The 26,192-nt window shown below is 37.0% G+C and overlaps 1 protein-coding gene across 1 annotated transcript; it reads right to left on the bottom strand.

The window, feature by feature from the left end:
• Positions 1–772: 772 nt before the first annotated feature.
• On the bottom strand, positions 773–25,473 carry LOC141899896 (serine/threonine-protein kinase ULK4-like). Its single transcript, XM_074786505.1, has 33 exons — positions 25,402–25,473; positions 23,421–23,596; positions 22,730–22,829; positions 21,822–21,961; positions 21,235–21,382; positions 20,755–20,856; positions 19,827–19,910; positions 19,303–19,381; positions 18,537–18,808; positions 17,850–17,919; positions 17,531–17,732; positions 16,396–16,456; positions 16,018–16,243; positions 15,457–15,535; positions 14,584–14,775; positions 14,236–14,310; positions 14,033–14,119; positions 13,198–13,380; positions 11,778–11,905; positions 11,192–11,328; positions 10,306–10,427; positions 10,120–10,222; positions 8,993–9,139; positions 8,347–8,479; positions 7,835–7,927; positions 7,687–7,735; positions 7,488–7,593; positions 7,039–7,205; positions 6,630–6,737; positions 5,979–6,086; positions 5,521–5,595; positions 4,305–4,393; positions 773–3,963 (listed from the first exon to the last, which is right to left on the bottom strand). The coding sequence occupies exons 2-33, from the start codon at positions 23,556–23,558 to the stop codon at positions 3,897–3,899; spliced, it is 3,870 nt and encodes a 1,289-aa protein (XP_074642606.1). The 5' UTR covers positions 23,559–23,596; positions 25,402–25,473; the 3' UTR covers positions 773–3,896.
• Between the last annotated feature and the right edge of the window lie 719 nt (positions 25,474–26,192).

Raw genomic sequence — 26,192 nt, forward strand, 5'->3', positions numbered from 1 at the left:
CCACGGTTGCACACCGCCGGGCAAAAACAAATATCAAACCGATAACAACGGATAGCGCAAACCCCGACAACACTTTGCAACACGTTACCATATTTACCAAGTCAAGGAGGCTACAACTGCTCATAATAGGAAATTATTTGTCGTATCAAAATAATCGCGTTTACTTTGTTTAAAGCTGGCTGGCGGGCGCATATCCAACACCACTGAAGTATATATTTGTAGATTTAAGGGTTCTGACTGTGCTTTTGCATACTGCACTTAAGCGTTTAGCAACGATATATATAATATATATATATAATATATATATATATATATATATATATATATATATATATATATATATATATATATATATATATATATATAATTCAATTTTAAAAAATCTATCTATCGTCTGAATCGTGGGACTTCTTCGTTTATGGGACACAAAAACGTTCGAAAATTGTGTAACCTCGATAACTCAACTACATTTTGTACGGTTTCTGGTTTCGGGAACGCCCCCCCCCCTGTTTCTTGGTCTTGATATGTTTATGCGAGGTTTACGGAAAAAATGCCACAAAATTTTGCGACGTTGACCACTTTGTGTAGAACGGCTATACACTTGGTACCCTAATGATGGCCAATGAAGTTTATCATTTCGTTCCTGGCAGGTATGGTAGGTTTGTAAGGCAAACGATAATAAATAAGAGATTAAGATGATTAAGTCAGGAAAACGACCACATAAAATTGGAATGTAAAATGTAAATTTATTGGACAATTTCATATTCCATGCAAAAAACTACCTAACTACAGACCAGCTGTAAAACAAAATAACTACATTTACGATGACTTATGAAATATGTAATGTATACATGTATAAGCAAAGAATATCACTCCCAACAGTTACATATCGATACAGCGTCGTGAATAGGAATCGGTGAATTCAGATGCAAAACGAGACCTCCCTGGAAAAAGTAAATTATATGCATCGTTCATTATAACAAAGGCGACACGGCCAAGGCCAGATCCAGGGATCCTAGAGGAAATGGTTCTCCAAAAATGTGTGCCATTCCGATAACCAAAATTACCCTTTTTACGTAAGTACTTTCGTAGCGGGTTGGGATACGAATATCACCTGCCATGGATGCAGTTGCATGTTACATATACAATGGACTCTATAAAACGTTTTAGAGTCCATGGTTATGCAGTGTACTGGTTTTGTACTTTTTAATCTTTTCTTCATCCACCCTTGGATTGTGCCGGACAAACATATTTTTTCAAAAACTTAATGAACTTATACATCAAATATTCGATTAACAAAGCATCACTTATTGAGTGTTTTAATCATCAATTGTTAGAGCCCAGATATACAAACACACATGATGTACATTTGCTATACTTCCGATGTGTCTAATGGTAGTTACAAAATTTGTAATAACTAAAAAATGTTATAATCAAACACAAACTTAAAGGTTTCAGTATTGGCAAACTGCAAGAACTGAATACCTGTCGTTTCTTTTTGCAAGTAGATTTTAACACCATTAAGAGTAATATTACATAAAAACCTATTTCAATCTAAAATGAGCAAGAAATGAATGAGGTTTCGAGAATGTTTTTGATATTCCTTAACCCTTTCAGTGCTTCTACATCGCAGTGCGGTGTACGAATCAGTGATGGATTTTGCGAATACACCACACTGCGATGTATTGATTTAATTAGTAATTACTGATTATCTCTCTTGAAAAATGGCAGCACCAGTCAAACATAGTGAAATATTAGTAACTAATGATATACCGCGCCAGGGTGTAGACACACTATAGTGCTATTCCTGATATTCTACACACTAGGGTGGAATTTTACAAAATTTTCACATTATCTTCAGCACTATAGGGTATTAATTAGCCAGCACTGAAAGAGTTAAGTAACTGAGCCCTAAAAACAATAGTCACACTACCCTAACTGACCGGCCAAATAAAGAAAATGGCCCTGCCAGATTTCTTTAATGGAGTTTTAAGTTTCTCTGAAAATACAAATATACTAAACAAACATGTTACAACTGTATTGCACAGAGGTTTGTTAACACTGATCCCCAGGCAACGCTTACATGTCCCATTATAACTACATATCAATAACTCTTTTTCTGTTGCCACTGGGTCATCCTTTCCTACCGATGAAGGTAGAAATAACAAAAAATTCCCTGGGCCTCTCAATGAACCAACCTGTTCTAGACTGGAAGCGAAAATAACACATTACACTAAATATTGTTGAACTACATTTTATGAAAAAATCACAACTTCAGTCAAAACAAAATCTAAATAACAGAATCAGAAGTTGCAGGTTGCACAGTTGCAGGTACCAGTATATTGGACTCTTAAGCCGGGCCGCACTAGGCGATTTTTAGTCGCCAGTACAAAGATTTGAATCATCGGCGATTTTTATGAAAATCGCCATCCGTCGCCAGCGACCGTACATTAGACGATTTTTATCACCGAATCGCAGGCATCCTCGCTTGCCGGAGCTTGATTCCCGTCCACTGGAGCTCACGCTAACACAAACCCTGGCCGCAAACCCTCATTATCTATAGTATATTACATTGCCCATTTCTTGGCCGGACAGCGTCCACCAGTCTATATTTCAGTCCACCAATCAGATGCGTGGTAATTATATAGAACAAACCTGCTGGGTAAAATCAATGCACCTGTTTGGCTAGATATATAGACTGGAGGGCAATGAGTGTTAACCTGTCCGCCCAAGAAATCTTGGGCTTTTTAACCATTATTATGAAGGGTGTGCGGCCAGGGTTTTTGTTGACGTGAGCCCCGACGAGTGGAAATCTAACCCTGACAATCGAGGATGAATCACAGGTCGTGAAGTGGTGCCACGTGATTACAAAATGGCCGCATTTCATTTTTGGCTGTGGGGGGTCGCCATTTTGTGAATGCACATGATTTCTATACTGGCGCTGATTGGCTGTTTTTGATTGGATTCAAAGCGTTGCGTCGCTACTAGCCGCACACTAGGCGATTTACTGCCGATCCTTGGCGACCCTCGGCGATCTCGTCGCCGAATATCTAGTATGCCAGATACTGAGCGATCTTGTCGCCGGCGATGATTTGTCGGCCGACAATGGTTGCGACGAAAATCGCTGAGAAATCGCCTAGTGTGCGCCCGGCTTTAGCCCATTTTACAATAGCAATTAATGGGTTCATAATACCATGAATATATCTAGTTTATGCATTCATAATACCTAGAAAAGCTGCAGGTATTATACTGCTAAGTGACCACTACCAAATATATCCTATTTTTTTTAGAACCATTGATGAAACATTCTGTGTTGTGAAGATGATAAAAATAGGTCTGAAATATATCCTTGAGCTTATATTCATTGGTACATTTCGACCATATCCTAATAGTTTTCCTGAAGATTACTATTATGATACAGTTGAAACATTGGATGAAAATAAGCTCAAGGAAACACTTTAGACTCTTTTTATTCGAAGGATGGGATTTGATATCCTCCTATTTCATGTTTACGTAGGCATCAATCGGCCTCCCAAGACATTCACCATTTCAATGTGAAGTCTTAACGATCACTCAAGCAAATTGGTGCTGACCGAAGGTCTAATTTGATTAGTGTTGGTTGTTTAAATTCATTCTCGATCAAATCTCAGGTGAAGTCCTGAATACATGGAAGTGTCAAACATCAGATGGGTGGCTCTGGGCAAGATTGATCGGTGCTTGGCCTGCACTAAACCTGGATTCTAAAAATTTTCCTAAATATTTTGCAAGTGAAGTCATTTATTATCGATCGTTTTAACTATAGAAATTGGCCTGGTGATACACACACAAGCCTACCATAACATCAACTGAAGACTCAAATGCCATCATATTTTTGTCCTGGATGCATCATAGTCAGCTTATCGATATCCAGTCACTTTGAGAATTTCCCCGGCTAATGAAGAAACAGCCACATCGGCGTGAGAGCTGAAAAAGAAGAAATAGGAGAACATATTATACATTGCATCAACAATTCCTTAAGTCTTAATGAATTAAATGAAGCGTAAACAATACACAGTAGAACCTCATTTGGTGTGAGTCAACTGAAAAAATTGCTCAAAGTAAACGTAATGAAATTCTTTACCGATTCTTAACTTAATACCTGATTAACTCTCCAGTCATTTTTGATACATTAATCCTTTTTCTTTTTGATCTTAAATAGGGATTGACCCTGCTATTGATTTGATTGGTAGATTTCGTTTGATTTGGTTTGATTTAGTAATTCTAAACTGTTAGAAAACAAACAAGATATCAAAGCCTGATCTTACCTAGCTGTTTGAACTAGCGAATGAATCGTTTCAGCAAGTTCAGCTCCATGTCTCTTCATATTTTCACAATGAATATGGTCAGCACATACCTAAACAAACATAATCTTTCGTACATAATCTTCTCACAATAACAACATTAAATTCAGTGCTAGTGCATATAGGCCTATAATAGCACAGGCAGAGGTATAGTAGTTACAGCCTGTGGGCTTTTATAACTGGATCTTTATTAAAGCCTATCGGAGACTGGAAATTTCTAGGCGCCAGTCGCTGCAATCAGCAAATGTCCATTTTTGCACACTTATTTTCTGTTTTCCAAAATTCCCCTTTAGTGAACACCAGGGGGGGCACTGGTGGGGAGTTATCAATGCCTCTGAGCAATTGGTCGCTTGAGGTCTGCCATGCGCTATAACAGGAGATTAGAAATGATTATTTTTCCTGGTAAAGATCTACGGTATATCATGTAACTTGTCAAAATGGCGACCATTGAACGGAAGTAATATGTAGCAGCCTCTGCACTTTTTTTATTACTATTCAACGTAGATGACAACGAATCCATTCGCATACATTCTGAACATTTCGAAGTGGAATGCCAGTCCAATCGAAAGCTCTGAATGAATGGCCATGTCAAAATAATCTGGAGATGATGTGTCAAATAAACAAGGCCTTTCAGCCCATTTCATTGAGAATTTCATCCTTTTCTACCATGCCAAGCCACTGCCTCCGTCACCATTTTAGGTATCACATGATAATTATTCGCTCACTCAGTCAATGGCTAGTTGACGAGTTGCTCGGTGTTTCAAGCAGCGTCTGCACACAAGGCAACACTGAGCAACTTCTCAGCAACAAGCGATATGTTTGTTAGGAGACTCTGAGCAAATCAATTCCACAACAAGCAATTTCTGTCTCCTGTTATCGCAAATGAACAATTTTTTTCTTTGCCTTCAAGCATTTTGAATGTCGCTCAAGAATAGCTTGAACAGTACCCCGTCTGAACCAGGCTTAAAAGGCTATACTTTAAAAGATAGCAATTGGAACTGCGCGTACTACTTATAGACCATTCCAAAAGCTAGCTCATAATCCACATAAAATCATTTTTAAAGTTTGGCGCTGATGCATAGATGTACCGCTAACTCATGCACTTAAGATATTAGCTTTGGCTTTACTGATTCTTCTACTGGTGTTTACTGTATGTATCACATGATGGAAGAACACTTACTAATCGTTTTATGATTCTTAGAAGAACTTTCTGTTTCTTAGAATCAGCTTTACTCAAAGCATCTTTATAGCAGTTCTGTAACATAGGAAAAGAGCGAATAATTAAATCTCGAAATCGGTCAACCTCACGAAAATTCATATTTCACGTTTTTCAAATAATTATTCCAGATTTTTATGATCTGGGCAGATTGAAAGAAAATTTCATATCAACACACTTTGTGTATAAATTCTGAGCTCCATACTTCATGCCACAGAAAAAAGGATGAAAATGTTTCGACAAGACACTTTTCTTGAATTGTTCAGATTTTCCAAATTTATCACATTTTTTCACAATTCTACAAGCAGATACTGGTATCCATTTGTCACATTAATCTGACTCTATCATAATGGTTCGAAGATTTGTGTTGGAAACTAGTGATAATTCAGCCCAAACATATTCCAGTTAATTCTACTGCATACCATATTCTCTGGACTCATGGCATTCGGATTTTCACCTCCGAATAACTGTACAATAAGGGACAGCGATTTACAAGCTAAATCAGCAACTTCGCGATCGTCATTACACAACTGTAAAATAATGATCAATAGTTTTCAAATAAGAAAATCTTTTCATCAACACAATGCAACAACAAGAACGAAAACCCCGAAAAATGTACATGATCCAAATACGAAAAGCAATCTGCTGACCATAATAGCTTTTTTGGCAAGATGTTAGTTTTGTTACCTGATTGGCATAATTTAACCGTAAAGGCCTATTATCACAATCTGCTAATGTAATTTCCCTTGCCAATTAGATCAGTTAAACCAGGTTTATGATCAAAATGAGATTAAAAACTGAAGGACACACTTTTCACGAAAATGAAATGAGACATATATTCTGAAATGCAATTGCCGATATTTCAACTTTGAAGTCGTTCAACTCTTTATCAAAAGGGCACAAAAACTAATAACTAATTGTCAAAACATGATATCCACTGCTTTTGACCATGGCTGATAGAAAATGTGATGAAGAAATTATGTACTGAACACAATAAATAGATTTAAAAAAGAATTCACAGGTATTTTGGCAAATTCTTTGAGATTTTCATCGTTTGTATTGCATCCACTCACCAGCTGTGCATGGAGACTCATCAATTCAGTAAATTGTTTATTGACCAGTAACAGTTTCTCAGCCTCTTCAGCATCAAATGTTCCCCCATCCGTACCGGTTTTCTTAGCCTGAAAGTGAAACCATGAAATAAAAAACAAGTCAATACTCGTTAGTCTGTTGCAAGATAGAGATTCATAAAAGCCCTAAGAGTTTCATCATGTGTCATTTGATCATTATCAACTGATCAAGAATGAAAGACATATTTTAATTATCAGGTGAATTACCCATAACTTCGGAGCCTGCTTATTAAGGATACTACGTATCAATATTTGCTTAAATAATTAAACAGCCTAATGAAGGTATAGTGTGGTTAAGACAAATTTCTCTCAGACAAGCTGAGTGGTCTCGTTCATTCAGCAGCATACCTACCTGCAACGCTTTCCTGACGACATCGGACACATACTTCAGAATTCCGTGAACCGTTTCTAGTAACGACTGCATCGTATTGCTGACCATTTTGGTATCAACACGGTCATCAACCTCCAAGCACAATGCAGTCACTTCGATGAATACATTTGATACGTGGTCAATGATGCCTGAACAACAAAAATAGATGATTTGAGTACATAGGCAGATGTACTCTGTACACTTCTTTGCGATATTGATTCATAGCAAAATACAGTAGATCATGCAAATGTTAAAATATTCTAAATGGTTGACAATATCAATACTCCACATCGCCTAGTGAGCACATACAGAAACCAATGAAACTTCCATAAAACTACATAGAAATTGATTCAACATAAACTGAATCAATTTAAGAGTTGAATTACCCCGATAAGCCCAGAACTGTAAAATTGTACAATGACGTATATTACCTTGATCATACAAATCATGCATATCAGTTTCACGACGAACCACTAAAAATGCTAAAATGTTGATAACTGTGTTCATAGTCATTCCACCAGGACTTGTCTGATGATCCTATTAACAATTGATAGATGTACAACAATTAGGCCTAACTGAGACTTCTCTATTCAATTACAGATCGGTTTTGAAACTAAATATCGTACTTACCAACAAAACTTGGAACAAAACTGCTACTAGACCGAGTTTGTGTAATTTTCTGAAAAATGAATTACCATTTTTACTTTAGTTTGATCACAAGAAAGATTCCGATATGTGAAACATTTCAAATCGGCATTTAAAACCAGTGCATACCGACCTGATGAACAACGGACTCTGCTCAATCAAAGCTAGCAATAGTTTCAAGCAAAACGATGGCAGAGGATCTTGATCCAATAAAAGTTGTTCATAGCTAGATGAAAATGAGAATACTTTGATAAAACATTCCCTATCTAGAGCAGCTCTCTATCAAAATTTGACATACAAATGACTTAATTGGGTGACATTGCAGCATTGCAATACAAGAAGCAACCTTTTGACTAAGAAGAATGCTTGAAAGAATTTTATATGGTTCTTACAATTTTAGTAAAAATGTCATGAATTCTTAACTTTTCAAAGATTTGATCCTAGGGATAAATTGTTGAATATATTGGTATACTCCCGCAGTTTGATGAGGTTTTATCACTCACAGAGGTGAAAGGATATTTCTCATGATGTTGGGTCACTTAAGGACAGTTTCTAAAGCTGTTAGATCACTTATCAAGTTAGCAGGATATTTTCCATGACGATTGATCACTTAAGGATAGTTTCTGATGATGCAATATGACTTACTGAGGTAACAGGATAGTTTCAATGATGTTATGTAGTTGTTTACAGTTGTCCTGATGGTGCGTGAATTGTTCCCCAGCTAAAAGCGCCGACGCGATATCCGAAAACAACTTCATGCTTAATACTCTCAAATCGCCTGAGAAGAAAAACAATGCATCCTAGTTTTGCAGCATTTAGTAAGACGACTGCTTCAGAAACATTTCCCACTAGAAAGTTCACATTATCTTGTTGATTTCTCTGGATGTTTTCATGGATTTTTCCGAGGGTTCCAGATACATTCATTAAGCAAGTATAACTCATCTGGTTCGAATAGAGGGGACAAAGCATTCAAGGCAAAGATCTGTTACTTTCCAATGTCTTGCAGATATGTGATCAGTTCAGGGGCGGATCCAGGATTTTCAAAGTGGGGCTCTGCTGGTCATGCCCCAGATCGAAAAGTAAGCCTGCGTGTGTAGGAATGTCACATACTCCTAACCAAAGTCCCTTTTAATTGATTTAAATTGACAGTGTTTTGAAATTTACCAAAAAGAATTACTGGTTCGACAAATGCTCTAGTTCAGACGGTATTGCTATGCACCGGCCTATGAAGGGCTTAAGAATATGTACTTAACTCATGTACTATGAGTTCAAAATCATTACTGAAACTCACCATTACTAGTAGTTACTAGACTGGCAAGTGGAGGCAATACTTTCTTGATTATCTCTCCTTGAAATTCCAACAATAAATTTGGATGTTGAGCGATGGCTTCAATCACAGCCAATGTGGTTTGGACGAATTGATCAGTACTGCCATTTCCTGAAGTGAATGAATTATGAGATATGTAATGAGAATAATAAATACAATAATATGATGATGATTACGATGAACAAGCAACTAAAACTTCAAATTCAGCATTTTTTCCGTTTAAGGAAGCATCTATATCTTTATCTGGTTCTATAATAGTACACTTCATTATCATCATACATGTTTTAAAGCTCGTCAGTTGAAGTTAAAAGTTTTCGGTAAACGCTCATAATTGAAAAAAAATAAATACACCAGTGAGATGAATAGGGATTTTTTTCTGCTCTTTCCTTCACTGTCGTGCTTAGAACCCAGTACACGGCAGAGAAAGATTAAAATCCAGCACGTGGCAGAGGAAGTTTTCGAGACTCTTTTGAGGACTACGACGTTGAACCTATCCTATGCCTCTAGAATAAGGCATGCAATCATTTATAACCAAAATAAAAATATATACATTATAAATGAATTAAATTATTTGTTAATTAGATGACTTAGATAACATCATCACTAACTTTGCAGATAATAAGTGGTGTTGCAATACATATGGTTCCTGGGGCTGAAAAATTAATGTTTCTAAGATCCCTTAACCTATCTGGTAAGCAAAGAGTTTCAAAGTTCAAAATTTCACCAAATCATCAGGTACACTAATGCCATCTCATGCTGCTTTCTTTCTATTCAGTACAGTTGAAATTCCCCCGAGTTATTTATCACCCACGTATTAAACGCTGAGACCATCCCAAAACAATTGTTTGTTAGCCACCACCTGATCGACACTTCTTCAAAAGTACCGATGAAAACTTTTTTCTGGGATTTATTGAATGAATCATTGACAAATAACAGCCAACCAACTGAAACCAATGGGGTTTAAACCCACTACCTTTCACTTGTGAGTCTAGCACAGCTTATCGACTGGCTACTTGGATCTATCTAAAAATGCTTAAAACTCAAAAAATCAATAAATGAACAAACCAGAAGCTAGAAAGGCGGTCAATCACCTGTTTCAATATTCATTTCTCCCGCGTCGATATTCTTAACTTGTACCAAAAATTGATTCAAACTTTCGAGGAATCGTGATGTCACAACTCTTGGACGAAACACCTGAGAGAAAAGAAAACATGAAATGTGTAACTAGTTATAAAGGGATGCTAAGTTCGAGATTTGTTGCATGTTTCCAAGTTTACCTGGCTGGTTACGACGTGTAGAAGTATTGGCATCATCGGTAAACATTGTTTCAACTGTTTGCCTTGGGCAGATGATGGATGCTTCCGACCGACAACAGATTCTAACGACGCCAGAATCTCGCCTGAGTTTAGAAAAAATAATCATTCCATGTACCATTTATCGACAGCATAGTTATAAGAGCAAATGATACAGTAGACTAGACTCCACTCAAGCTGGATCTTTTTTGACCATGAAAATTTGTCCGACTAGAGTGATATCAAAATTGGACGTTATGCATTTCATTTATCGTTTAATAAAATGTTCTCAACGAACATCCGAGTTTAACAGTTTCGAGTTAATCGGATACAGACTTGAACAGAGTCTACTGTACTAACAGTACCAGAAGATTTTTCTTGTTTTCCAAGGTCGTAGCACTAATATCATATTTCTATTTATACAAATGATTATGATTATTAGACATTATTAGCAAAAGTTCAATAGTAATATCTATCTTTTGGGGTTTGTGATGAATAAGAATCTATCAAAATCATGAGCAAAATCAGTAAATCTACCGTAACCTACCAAGTGAAACCTCACTCATTTACATCATTGCAGCACAGCCTACTTAAGAAAACCCTAGTTTTATGAGGCAGAAGAATGAAACTCACTGCTCTTTTGGTAACCTCTTCTTACAAAGCAAAGGATTTTCTCAGAGGTTAAAGTATCTTCGTTAACTCAAACAGTCGTATTGCATTGCGAGATTGAGTGCGAGTTAATCTGAGGTAAAACATGTACCGGTACACTACGCCCATAATAGTTGCCTATCCCATGATCAAACATCCTTTCAACCAAGCTTCAGGACAGTAAAATATAAAACCATATTCTTTGAATATGCATTAAACTTACGGCAAACTTTTGGTATCATTGATATGATGTGATCAGTCAGTAACTCAAGGCAGTTAGACAGGTATTCTGACGACTGCTGGTTGTCATTAGACTTCGGAGTTTGTCGCCTCATGTCACGTTCCATGTACATCACCAATCTACAACAAAAAATACATGTTTTATGTAACGAGCAAATTTCAATTTACAAATAGGTAGGGCTGACCAGACCAAGCTTGGATTTACTCAGGGGAGCCAAAATCTGGGACAGGGTAGCCACTTACGCCAATCTACAAATTTCCTAAGTTTCCTTGATTTCTCCTTCTTATAATAGAAAATACCCGAGTACATCTGAGGAATTTCTTTGATTTTAAAGGTTCGATTTATTCATTTTTTCAGAATCACGTATCAATAAAGAAACATAATTCCCTGAGTTTTTTTCCTGATTTTTTTCAAGATATTTTTCTGATTCCCTGAGGCTTCCTGGTTTGGAGATATCCACTGTTGGTTGAACCAACACCTCTCCAAATTCTGGTGAATAAAAGAATTTACGTAGCGCAAAAAATCCCCATTATCATAGTTTAAGTTATATCTCATGCAAATTATTTACCTTGCATTACAACAGGTCAAAAGCATGTCTTGATTGGCATGTAAAACTTGTAAAATGACTATAAACGCTTTGGCTCGGATGATCATTGACTGGCTTTCAAGCAGTTTCATCACATGGTGAACAAACTCCTGAAAGTAAACATTATACGACAGTAAAATATTTAGAACATTAGAATTTATCAATCAGAACATGTGAATATTGACTGGAAATGTCAATGTCTGTCCTGCAGTCTTTCCATTTTTCCCATATCTAATATAGAGTGGACTTGGTAATATTGGCACTTCCACGCATGAAAAAAAATGATTCAAATGTGCTCTTCCAGTAACAGGTAGTATGAACGGAACAGGATGGTTTTGGCATAGTTTTGAAACGTGGCAGGGACATCTGAACTGCTAATGAAGTCAAAATGTTTCTAGTGCAAAATCCGGGAAAATTCATTAAAATGCTCTCCCACCAAATTCCGAATACTGACTTGCATGTAATGAAGGCTCAGGTAGGGATTATTTGTATTTGAGAGTATCACTCATGATTTCTATTTGAAATATTAGTGAATCTTTTCATTCATTCATAAAAATACTGGGTTTGTTCATGGAAGGAATCGAATGATTATAATAAAAGCTCTTACATAAACCGATAAATACTAAGACACCGGTATTACTGCAACAGTTGCTTTGCTGGCATTTCAATTCAACAATTCAGAAACTTCAGCGTCTCCAAAATTCTTGTGCTCGTCTTAATACCCATATGGTACCAAACATTTTAAGCACATTACACCTGCACTTCCCAGACATTCCACCTCAATTTGAATTCAAAGTCATGCCGATTACCAAACAAGCGCTGTTATGCCTCAGTGAATTGTTAGAGGCTTACGAACCCACATGGAACCTCGGCTCAGCTCATTTATATAGACTCTGTGAAAACCAATTGGAGTCAACTACATTCGGATCAAGAGCATTCTCTCGTTATGCACTGGCCTTCGGAATTCTCTCTACCCATGGTAAATTTAGTGCAGTTCAAGACCGTCTTAAAAATACTGTTCTGTTGTGAAAGTATTTACCAGAGGAATGCATGAACTGTTATGAATAGGATACTCTTGCGCTTGAATGGAAAATGAACTTGAATGCTTCACAGAAATCAACACTTGATTATTGAACTGACTATACTTTGGGGCCAGTTTCTCAAAGGTTGGTTAGAGGTTACCAGTGGTTAGTTGACATAGTGACAATTTAAAGTTCATTGTTACTACGGTATCAATCCACTGGCTATCTTTAACCAACTTTTGAGCAACTGACCCCAGGTCTATTCGAATCGGTCCCCAACGGCCGATTCCCCGAGCAAGTGACATTAATCATTATCATTATTGCTATCTGAATAAATCAACCCGAGTGTAGTGACATAGAATACGTAATTGGAAACTAACTTTATCTTGCATTAATCGCTGTAGATGAGCTCCAGAAGCGATGAGTCCGCCGATCATCGTGATAATCGCTTGCTGCACACGCGAAATACCGGCGCTCATTGCGTTGAGCACGTTCGATATTCCGATTTTATCGATAACGCTTTGGAAAACTGCCGGAGATTGTTTACTTATTCGACATAACGCCTGGAAAAGAGCAAGGGGAAATCTATCGTAATTACGCATGAAGGTTTTCAAAATGACTTTCATGAATTAAATAAACTTGTTATCACAGTACATATTTCAACTTCATCGAGTCTATAAAGTATGAATTAAATACGCAGCATATCGATAAGTCTCACTTGAAATTTGAATTAATTCAATTTCTCAAAGTATATGGGTAAATACAAAACTTTTTAGTTAATAACATATTGATTGAAAATCTAGATATTTGAGGATGACAATCCCATGCCCTAAGAGCTGTACCTAGAGGGGGATGCCCTCTATAAAGAAAGTTACAATAAGTTGATCATACAAAATACAATATGATATCATATGATACTATATGAAAATCATCATGATGAGGATATATTTTTTGTTATAAAGGAATAAATCACAATATCTGTGACATAATCATTAAAAGTAAGTGTAACAATTCTAATGACTACTAAGTTACGAAGCATATTGATATTTAGGAAAATAGTTGGATAACCTCCATAAGAAAAACACTGTTCTATTAACAACGTTTTTCAGGAAGATTTGACCCATCCAAAATATGAATCTAATCTCACATTTCATATACATATAATGAATGTCTTTCTCTCTACTGGTGGACGAAAATAAACTACCGTTTACTTACTGATATTGATGTACTACGCAGAGCATCGACTGTGGAATGAGTGAAAATGTACCACAAGTACTGTCCAACATCATTGTTGATGAATTTCTGTAATACAACAATACTGGCACAGTTCAGGGGTCACATTCATAGACCAGTTTAAACCACCAGGGTTAATCAAATGCCGCTGACCAAAAATTTCATCAAGACTAATGCAACAATACCTGTGAATGTTGACAAACTGTGCTTGTGACATTTTCGATAATTTTTGAAGCATAGTGATTTACAATGGCTTCTTCCTACCAAATAAAGTGAAATAAAATATCAGTCATCCCCTTTCAAACATTACATCACATGATTACTTTCGCAGATTATGAAGACGGACTTTCTCGTTACACAACTACCAGTAATTTCAACCATATACAAACTCAATGCGAGGAAGATATACAAACTGATTAAGGGTGTGACTTTTAAAGACTTTTAGTTTCAAGTGGCTGAATCAAACAATCACATACACTTTTGCCTTCGACCTAGTGCTCATAATAAATAATACAAAACATTTTAATACTTACACCATCTCTCAGGCAACGATTGATTGTAGTGTACGTCATGGATGGAACTGCCCAGTTGTCCATGCTGCGACCTTTTGCTTCCTCTTGAGTAGCAACGAGAAACAGAATTTCACCCAGAGCCGGTAACAACGCTTGTTTCACTTTCGTGTTACGGAAATTATCGCGGATCACTTCGGTGAGCGTAGTAAACACCTTAAAGAGAAATGCGAATTACAAAAACTTCTTCATTACTAACTAGACGAGGGCAGTGGCAGACAGACACAGCGAAATCTATATGTTGACAGGGGCATAGAGATTTATGAGCTTACAGTCGCTCAAATTTGCAGGTTCCCACAGTAAACCATACGCGAGTCAGATGGGCATAGACTCAATATAACGCCATATATAAGTTAGGGCGAAAAGATCTTCCAGTCCCTAAACAGTTGACTTTGACAGATGGATTGATGTACATAGATGTCGAAATTATATAAAACTGCATATGTCTCGCTTCTACTTTCTCTTAATTACATGCAGAACACATCACAAGGTAGGAGCGGTGTGGCCGAGTGGTTAGAGCGTTCAGCTGTGGGAAGCCAGGGTGTGGGTTAGCCGTAGTGTCCTCGGGCAAGACGCTTATCCTCGTTGCCTCTCTCAACCCGATGGGTACCTGGCCTGATAGATGACTCCTGAGCGCTTGTTAGCAGCTTGGTCTTACTTCTCCCCAGGGAGAGATGACTGATACATGTTAGAGTATAAAATTGGTCGGGGTAATAATACCAAAAATGTAAAGCGCTCTAAGCAGCCTGGCTGGATTTAGCGCTATATAAGACACATATTATTATTATTATTATTATCTTATTTAGAGTAAACTGGTTTTTTGGTACATTTACAAACCTCGACTAATGATAATGACTCCTCTATTTCGGCCAAATTGTTGGCGACCAATCCGATCACGCGGGCTAAACGCATACGTCTGTAAGTAACTCGAAAATTTCAGTACACACACTACAAAGATTTTACGCACATCTTAGCAGCATGATTCATGTACTTAAGAAATATTCCTATTTAGACACGATACAAAATTAGTCTTCATTTCTCATCATATAGTGAGGTGTACAGCCTATTTCTATTTCTAATTTCTAATTTTTAACCTTTTATCCAATCATGATGGCGATACATATAACAATTTTGGCCATGTTGGATCTTTGTGTCGGAATTGATGTACATTCAGGACTGCGAGTTCCACTGGTTTTGAGATAAGAGTAAGCACTAGTTGAAACCTTTAAATATTCAACTAAAGAGTTGAATCTGAGGAGAGAAACTAGAAAAGAACCTTTGACCAAGAAAACTATGCCCCTGGAGTGATGAAACCAGTGGCCAGTGGCTTGAACCATTCATCTACCACAGCTTTCAAACTCAAAACTGTCGAATAGTTTGCATTGTACTGGTACTTACAAATCCGGTTGTTGGTTTTCCCTTATTTGTTTGGCGATGACTTGAAATACGTTGAGCTTCGCGAGAATTTGTGCGACGACTTTGTTATTAGCGATGGTCGCCACATAATTCAACAAGTGCAACCTCTTCTGAGATGGCGGTCCTTTCTCCTGATTGCCCAGTAAATCCATTAGATTCGTCAGATGTTTTTCTTGATCTTTCGATGTCATCGCCTGAATTTTCTCAGCTTCAAATATTCAAATCGTCGAATATAAAACATGTGAAACTTACAGAGGTAAATATTAACTACCAGGTATACCATTTTATATACGCATTGGCAGGGAATTTCAAAGAATTTTAAACACATTTGTCCATTAAGTTTTTAAAATCGAACCTTACCCGAATATGGAGGTATTTGTACTGACTTGCTGTCATATTTCAGAGAGGCAGGTTTTTGGATCTGAAATAATACAGCGTAACACGTAATAACCAAAACTGCTGGTTCATATGGCTCCACTGCTGAGAAGACTATTGAGTACATCCATAATGACTACCGCTGTCTAAGGAGGTATTTTCTTCAAATGCTAATTTTTGAAACATTAGGTCATGTACACCATAGTATCAAACCCAATTTCTGCCTGATGGTCGAAGTTTCCAGAAAAGATTGTGGTGTCCCATAGGATAGGATGTATTAGTTCTGATTGTGAACATAATTGGGAATTTTCCTAGGAATTCAAACATTATTAGGAATTTCCCCATGAATCTTTGCAGGAATTCAATCATGCCTAAAATTTGCCATGTAGCACTTGGCATCAAATGTACAGGTTTGTTATTTTTTTTATCTAATAAAGACTTACTTGATGTATAAGAAAATTAGAGGTTTTTCGAGGGCATATTTATGATTTAATACTACAAATTCAACAATTTACCTACTGAAAGAGTAAAATCACTGTGCCGATTTTTAAAGAAATGTATATATGTTCTAAAAAGTAATGTGCAGTGATATTCTTCAAAATAGGAAGCAAAATTCAAATTTCAAAACAAGCTTAACTCAAACTCATTCCAAAAGCATGCACTGCACTCAAATAACTTACTTGTACACCATACTGAAGCAACTAAATTTTAAGTAATACAGAAACTGGTATCGTTATTATTCTATCACTCATGATTACAGAAAATTACAGAAGTATTAAGAAATCCTGAAGGACAAATTTTAACAATCCAGCAGTCAATTGATCATCTAATGTGGTGATTCTGATATCAAGGGTAAAGCAATATCTGAAATTTTCCCACCTATCGGCATTTAAGTTCATATTGCGAAGTTTACCAATGAAATTTACAAAGGCCCAGTTTTTCTAAAAAGCTTACTAAATCAATTAACCTTTTAATCTTAATTAATCTTTTGGTCGAAATGTTTTATAAAGAATTTCAACATCTTTTTGATAGTTATATTGTTCAGCCTAAATTGAGACAGTTTTAGTCAAAGATCATAAGAAAGAATCATCAATGTTGAATCATTGGTATCTTGACAAACCTGCTTGTTATCGACAATAGGGGTCACTGTCATGTCGCTGATGTGGTACAACAGGTCCATAATAGATTTGATTTGCATGTCTTCGGGGGCAAGATTTTCTTTCGCAATACGTAATGTTTCTTTCATGCTCAACGGCGACTGAGCTAGCCGGCAGGGTGACGTCATTCGGTCTTCCGGTTGAATGGCAGTCGATGGGCGCGTGCTTCAACGAAAGAAATTAATAGGTACATCAACATAAGAATAATCAGGGGAAAATAATTACCGGCAAGAGTTTTCATCTGATCGCAATGGAAACCTTTGATATAATCAACATGAATACCTAAGCGTAAATGTAGCTTTTTCCGCTTTTTCAGGAGCGGTTCTTGGACGCAAGCTATCAGATAAAGAGTCTAGAAAATGAAAATTGAAGTAAACATGTAATGATTGTTACCGTATTCATTTCAATTTTACATCAATCTGCAAAATATCATACAATACACAAAATTGATATACATTTAAGTAGCTGGGGTTTCAGTAGTAGTAAAGCAAGGCATGCATTAGCCTTAAACTGAACCATAGAAAAAATGTTAGTCAAAAATATGAACAACTCTTTGTAGTTAGCCTTACTCTGACAAGTTATTCAGCAGCGATTTGAACTATTTTTGCACTTTATGGATATCATAAAATTCATAATAACATATACTAGAATACAATAGAGGTGGAGAACATTTGAACATTTCGAGATCAAGAAATCGTACTGATTCAGTTTTGTAAATAAAATTGTATTCAAACTATTACTTTCCTTGACGAAAGAATGAGACAAAATAAACTTGTGACTTTGACATTTACACTTGCACAATAAACGTGTTCAATAAACTATTATTTTTCTATGGGATCCTTTTGTGGACAAACATATTGCAACATCCTCTAATAATGGACAGTGATGAAGAATGATCAATTCTCTCTCTACCTTTGAAATGTTCCTAAAGTCATCATTATGATCATGTGTTTTTCATTCTAAACTCACCATGACGGAGTAATTCATCTGTTACATTTAGGTCGGCATCAGTTTGATCAATCACTAGACGGTCGGTTAAATGAACGCTGTGAACGCTTCCTCTGACGGAGTTCGTTTCACCGTCTGGACCGGTAACTACAATGCTCAGGCTAGGATGCTGCATATTCGTGCTCGCCGTCACGCTCAGCGATCGTGCATCGATCGATGCTTGGATATCTTTCGCCAGATGTTTCAGCGAACCTTGCCAGAACGGATGCACGACCAGTCCAGCCCAACCCAACCTAGGAAAGAACGTGACATTTTCTAGCAAAACAGCAGCGATTCAGCAACTCTAAATGCGATTCAGGGCTACTGACAATGCGCAACACCGAGGCCTAGTTTCACATGAAGGATTAAATCCTAAATCGATTAAAGATAAACAGAATTTGAGTAAAAACTGATTCGTGACTGGTCCCCGAATCATAGCATATGTACTCCTTAGGCCTACTCTATCAAAGTATTCTATCTATCAAAGAAAAATATTCTGAATTGAAAGTTAATTCAACAGGGACGATGAGTAGAAACGAAATTTGCAGTGCCATGGTATCCAATGTGAGATTCAAAAATGAAGGGGACTGCGATCACTGTATCACTATGATACTCACAGTAACTATTTTTTCAATGATTTGAACTTTTAGACCCAACTTTCAGCTAACATATCAACGAATTTTGTATCATAAATATGAGCGTACAACAATTCTGTAATTCTGAAAGTTGTTCAATGCATGCTATCTACCTTTCATTTGGATCCTTCTTCAAAAGTCCTTCAATCAAATTGAGGAAATCAGGGGACGGCTTACTCGATAATCTGGTACCTGCAATTTCGATGATTCCTAATTCAACCATTTAGCATGATTTAAAATTTGAATTGGAGATACAATTTTCATGTTGAATAATCCCTCGATAAACCATATTATCTATAAGTGTTTAAAAGCATGCTCAGATATCAGACCTATTAACTTGTAGGTATTCTACATCAGATTTTGCAACACTGCAGAGTGAAGACTAGTTCGTTTTCACTAGTGGCTTACGAAGACTGGTTTATTTGCAATGAAATTTGAACCAGATTTTTAAGCTTTTTGGCGGATCCTAACAAGATCCTCTCTTGTCGCAAGCCAGTACCTGATTATTGAACTATACTTCCATTAATAACATGGTACGCTAATGGCTAAAAAGGTCATAGACTCGTGTAAGTTAGTTAAAGTGATTATTATTACTAATTAGCATCTCATCGTACTCTTTTCCCTCAATGTTTAATACCTTTTATTTTTGGGGCAGGAAAATCTTCATATAAAATCATTTCGGTCAACTTCTCAAAGGATTCAGATTGGAAAGGGGTATGACCTGAAAATGGATACACAAATAATCATTTCAACCGAATGATGGGCCTCGGGGGCCTGACAAGAACTTTTTGCCGGGTTTCAGCAGCCTAGTATGATGCTAACTACGTATGCCTATGCTAATTTCTTCTCAAATTCAAATAACCATCCCTAATACAGGCGTAGAAGTTCTGATAATCATATTAGACTGTTTATTATAGGCAAATGTGAAATTCACTTATGAAAATTGCCAAATTCAGTATCCTAGCACAACTACAATCTCTACATGCCAGTCTAACCCCCAAATCATTTCAAATGAATGTCTTCCTTTTTGGCCATAAAAGATTGATCATTATCTCTCATTCACATATTTTATATGAAGATATTTTTCAGTTGAATCAAGTACACACAAGAAACTTCTTTATGCCTTAATGAATTTTTCCAAAAGTTAGCAGTCAGACTCGCTACAAAACCTCTGTCTGGTTGAGGATGATTTACCGCAATAGAAAGTGTAGTTAGCAATCTTTCGCAGGATATGAAACCACGGCTTACTCAAAGAGGGGAAACCTTTTATACGGGAAATAATAAAAATGTAGCTTAAGTCATTCCATCCAGTAACTGGTATGACAAGATTTTCTGGTCTTACAATCGAACACTGGCAAAGGCTCAAAACGCAGTTCTATAGTTCTGAGTTCATTTCCAATTCGTTAATTTGAGAGTAAAATTGTCACCCAGAACTGAGAAACTGTCAATGGAACTGGACTTCAAAATCTATTCGGAAGTAGGCCTATGTCCCCGTTGGATCCTGTTGATATGATACTGGAATTTCAAGATTGCATTCATGTGATAGTCAGATTAAAGACACATACCTGCAAATAATTCATACAAAACAATACCGAACGACCACAAATCCGTATTTATTGAATGCGGTCGACCTTGCAAGATTTCTGGGGCCATGTATGAAATATGCCCTGAAAGATGAATTGAAAATGAATTGAGCATATTTTCTATGAGTTTCCATCGAATGTGCTGCCTTTTTCCTTTTCCGTTATCAAATGACCCTGCCGTTTTTAACCTAACTCCAATATTTTGGTTAATAAATCTGAGTCAGTGTCCTTATTTCGATTCGATAAGAAAATCAACCAGTTAGAATAGCAGTACCACATGTGTTATAGTACGCGACATATCAAGAATCAAATCATTCTAAACTTATCCGATTCCTAGTTGACATTTCGAATCTTTTTAAGTCTTTAGGCCTATAGGTTAATTCCAATATTCTTAACGGTGTCTCCCTATATCTTTACAATTCATACAAAGGATAGAAGTTTTTAGACACATGTATATCCTACCATTCAAAGCAAAGCTCTTTTTATCCGAATCATCGGTATCTTCGCTTGTTTCGACAAAAGTAGCAAACAACTCCTCCAGATTCTCACCCTCAGCTCTCGCTAGTTCGAAATCACTGAACTTCAACACTCCCGGTCCATCCAATAAGATCTGGAACAAAGAATTTCATCGTATATCATTATTACTAATCTTCAATTCACTGCTGGGGCAGCGTACCCAGCTATAACGGCATTCTAAACACCAGTAGACATTTATAAACACCATTAAGTTAATGGTTTCATGGATCATTTAACTCAGTGAAGCCTTCTTAAAAATTTGGTTTGGCTTACAGGCTAGGCTTACACAAATAAGTATCTATAACTCCCAATTTCTTCCACTTTCATATTTTTCGTAACATTTCATTTCAACATTTTATCCATCATTGGGCAAGCACGTGAAGTGTAGAATGAATTTCAAAAATATTTTCCAGATCATACAACAATTTATCAAACTCCATGATATTTTTCCCGATTTCTCAGACAGTACTGTGGGAACCATGACATCAGTCCGCTTTGTTAGCTAAGGATCCGCCGGGTTCTTCGAATCTTACCTTCGACGGGCGCAGGTCGGAAAAGATCATTCCTAATGAATGAATGTGATGCAAACCAGTCACGATATCGTGGCCAAACTTTTGAATCGCACTTTCAGGGAGGTGGCTATCCTGTACGATCAATGTTTCTAAGCTGCCTCCTGAAAAATCATGAATGAGATTGGAATATGAATGATGAATAGAGAATTAGGCCTGAGTAGTATATAACAGCGTGGTTCAGGACACCATACCAACTTCAGTGAAATGCTTGACATTCTGACAATTTCAGTATTTCATGCCCATATGCCTCAATTTCAGTATTTAATGCCTCAGTTTAATGAGCGAATACAGCAATCAATGACCGTGAAAGTCACAACAATCACAGAACATGTCTGAAGTGACAACTTTATAATTTTTTATTGTGGTTATAAAATACGCATAAGTACCAATTTAAATAGACAAATTGTACATTCAGGAAATACCATCATATTCACCCTGGTGAACGAATAGAAACACCAATGACCTTGAAACTCACCTTGGGCATAGCACATGTTACGAGCCACAATTTTGCAACAGATTTTGGTAACATGTTATACATATGAACTTGATAAGTCCAAGTGCGCAGCTACTTGAGCACTTAGCCATGATATCATTCTTACCAGCAAGCGGAAAGCATGAATTTGCCTTAGCGGTAATACAACACGCAAGTTGGTTGGCACTTTACATTTTCGCAGGGCTTAGGTACACAAGTACTTAAGCACTGTGGACTTAGCAGTTCGGGGTTCATTCCGTGGCACAGACTCAATGCCATCACATTCGAATCTGTGGGGAGGCAGGATGACTGCAGCCTGACTCGGTGGTGGTAATGTATTGGCAGTTATAAGTTTCCGCGATGAGCAAGGAGTCTAATAGATACACTTAGAGCTTACCTGTACATAGTTCAACTACCAGCCACAAGTGATTGCTCGTTTCATACCATTCATAGAACTCAACAATATTAGTGTGATGAATCTCATGTGTCAATCGTACCTGAAATATCATGAATGTAAATAAACCGACTGTCAATGCCAGCCCCAAGGCCTAGGTTTGGTTCGCTTGCCTCTATTAGGCCAACTGTAACGAATATCTATAGGCCTATATTATGGGTACAAAGTCAAACTAAGGCTCCTCGATGAAATCTGATGGTGATGATAATGACATGATATACATGACTTAAGAAATATGTGAAAATATAAGGTGGTTTTGGGTTATCCATTAGTTAAAAGCTAGCAAGAGTACATTATCGACTTTCTAAGTCTTTATTTATTCGATCAAACCTCAAATTTTTGACTTATTGTTAGGGCCTATATAGATATTAGGATGGTACAGAAATTATAAGTAGGGATTACTGTTGGTCATGCGAAAGTGAGCAACAGGATACAGGGTTTGAGTAAACCGGATGTGTGGGCAGTGATAAAACCAGATGTTGGCTGCATTACAAGACCCACCAGATATTTAAAAAAATATTAGAGGGACAAAGAAAGTCGAGCTAGAGATCTTTTAATAGAGCCTCGGCATTTGGAACATCGAGGATCCCCGTTTGGCAAAGAATCCCCAGCCAATCACGACAAATTTGTTTACCCGATTCGTGATGAAGCCGCGTTTACTCTTGTCGATGCAGTGGATAGCCAAAAAATTTATCGTTCCTTTTCGTCGTCCTTTGTAGACGATTGTGTGTTCTCCTCGTCCAATTTCGTCATACAACACAAAGTTCTCCATAATTTCGAACCAGGTTTTACACTTCCTATATAGTTAACCTGAGAGATACAAGAAAAATTGGCAAAATATCAACATAGCCTACCAGCATTTTCAATAAGAGCCAGGTCCCAGGTCCATCTGTCGTTTCTAAAGGACCCGCCTGTTTTCCAAACCAGCTTTCCTTTCAGGGACTGTGACATATTATGGGACCCTCCTGTTTTTTAAAGGGACCTGGCTTGTTAATTTCTTATTGAAAACACTGCATACATGTACGACGAAACCTTTTGAATTATTTTATTTTGATCAAAGGATATCATTCATCATGGTCTATCTTTTCTATACAAAATTCATAGGCCTATTAAGGTTAAAGGTAGAGCTGATATTTATCGCTGCCACAGCTTTTTCCAGTTAACGCTATTTTGCCGACATCTCATTCTGATTGGCTTATAAACACTGAGAAGCGCAACTTTAAACAAGTTAAGGAAAATTTCAAAGTTAGAGATAGGGAAAATAGCACGAACAGGGCTCAGTTTCACGAAAAATTTCATAAGCCTTAAACCGGTTAAGTTTGAATTGTTGTCAAATATTTGAGTTTTTGTGAAGCTGGATCCAGGACAGTATTTAAACAAGGGACTAATGTCTATTTCAACCTGACTTGAGAGCATTCCGGGTGGCCTAGCTCACTAATGTTTGGTAGTACAAACCTGATAAAGGTCTTAGTAGGACCAGAAAGGACAGGTAGTCGACCTTAAACATCGTTTTTTAATCCACTTTAAACTGTATTGAAGGATATCCAAAAAGTCTATATTGAAAGGGGTTCATGAGAGAAAAGAGACTCCATGATTTGAAAATAAACAATATGTCTCGATGCCTACCAACTGAAGTTTGGTATGTAGGCATGGAAACATATTGTTAAACTTTCAAATCATGGAGTCACTTCTCTTCATTTAACCCCTTTCAGTGAAGACTTTTTGGATATCATTCAATACAGTTTCAAATGGATTGAAAAATGATGTTTAGGTCTACTGCCTGTCCTTTCTGGTCCTACTACTAAGACCTTTATCAGGTATGTACTACCAAAAATGAGCGAGCTAGGCCACTTGAAATGCTCTCAAGTCAGGTTGAAATAGACATTAGTGCAGCTGCAGGGTCTTCCAATGGCAGGCACCTATGGCTTAAACATGTGTTGACATAAATCAACATTAAACCAGGAATATGTCAAATGGTGGCTGATTCGGGCCATACTAATAAACCAAAATGATTTGTTTTCTCGCGCAAGAAAACCAAAAAATTTGAATTCTCACGCGAGAAAACAAAAAAAAGGGGGCGAATGGTGAAAAACGTTTTATCGTTGCTCTTAGTCTAGCCGTACAGAAAAATCTTTACTACGGCCCAAATCAGCCACCATACGAACAAAATCAAAATGTTGAAGATTTCATTCAATATGCTCTAATCAGATGTCGGCCTGGCGATGATCGGTAAGATTCAAGAATAGGGGACTAGTGGTTAGGATTAGGGTTAGGATTAGGGTTAGGGTTAGGTTTAGTTCCCTAATCATCATTAATTACTATATATACATTACTATCATTATATATCATCATTATCAATTACTAATATTATTACTTAATTGATTACTATCACTACATATATATTGCTATAGTCCCCTATTCTTGAATCGCACCCGATGATCTATAGATTACAGTTTGGCCTAACAACACTGAAAAGTTCAGTTTATTTTGGTAAATAGTTCGACCTTCGTAGTAGACGATTGAAACTGTATTTTCGCACGCATCTATGAACTAAAACAATTGATAAACAGATAAATCACTGTTCAACCTTCCTCTGGTCAATTTTATTAACTTACACAAGATTTTCCACCGTGTTTAGAATATTAATTGCCGAATATGAAATATTTTGATCATTTGGAAAAGTTACACTTCCGCACATATTGAGCTAATTACCGTCAGAAACTGTCAATAGTTTTATGCTGCGGGAAAGTCCAATTAACATTTGCGGTCGGATCACAGAACGATGTAATAACCCCCAACGACTGGTTGAGGTAAAATCCTCGAAATATTTAACCTTAATATTTTTTGCATTGTGTAACATTCTTAATCCCTGTAGCACAGCTTTTTGGATATATAGAGGTACCACAGCGAAACAAAAATGCCCATGCACAATTCTTGATAGACCATAGTAGTTTCTTAAGAATATAGAGCAATTTTAGGTAGTGGCCACCTTTTTGATATACTGTTCATTGGTGCCAAACTAGTTCATCAAGCTTGTGTGGAACATCGAGTTCCAAGGCGGCATGACTGCAAATTTTGATACAAGAACCTCAATATAAAATTTGAGCCAATGGGAAGAATCTAGTATATATATCTCACACAGCCTTTTTAATGCTCCAAAGCTCAGTCAAGAGGATGTCCCCAAAACCAATCACTGTTACAGGATCCCCTGGGGAACACCGGCTAGGTACTAGGATATTAAGATATCCGTGCAAGATGAATAAGATACGAGAGAAATCCCACGACAGTAATTTCAGCCAATATTCCCGAGTAAAAGGTTATATATTTGAGCAACCTTTTGACTATTGACTAATAGGCATAATCAGGCCTACTTTCACACAAGGACATATAACATCGTTGGCCCATT

The sequence above is a fragment of the Tubulanus polymorphus genome, chromosome 2, assembly GCF_964204645.1.
Source record: "Tubulanus polymorphus chromosome 2, tnTubPoly1.2, whole genome shotgun sequence".
In the NCBI taxonomy this organism is placed as follows: domain Eukaryota; kingdom Metazoa; phylum Nemertea; class Palaeonemertea; order Tubulaniformes; family Tubulanidae; genus Tubulanus; species Tubulanus polymorphus.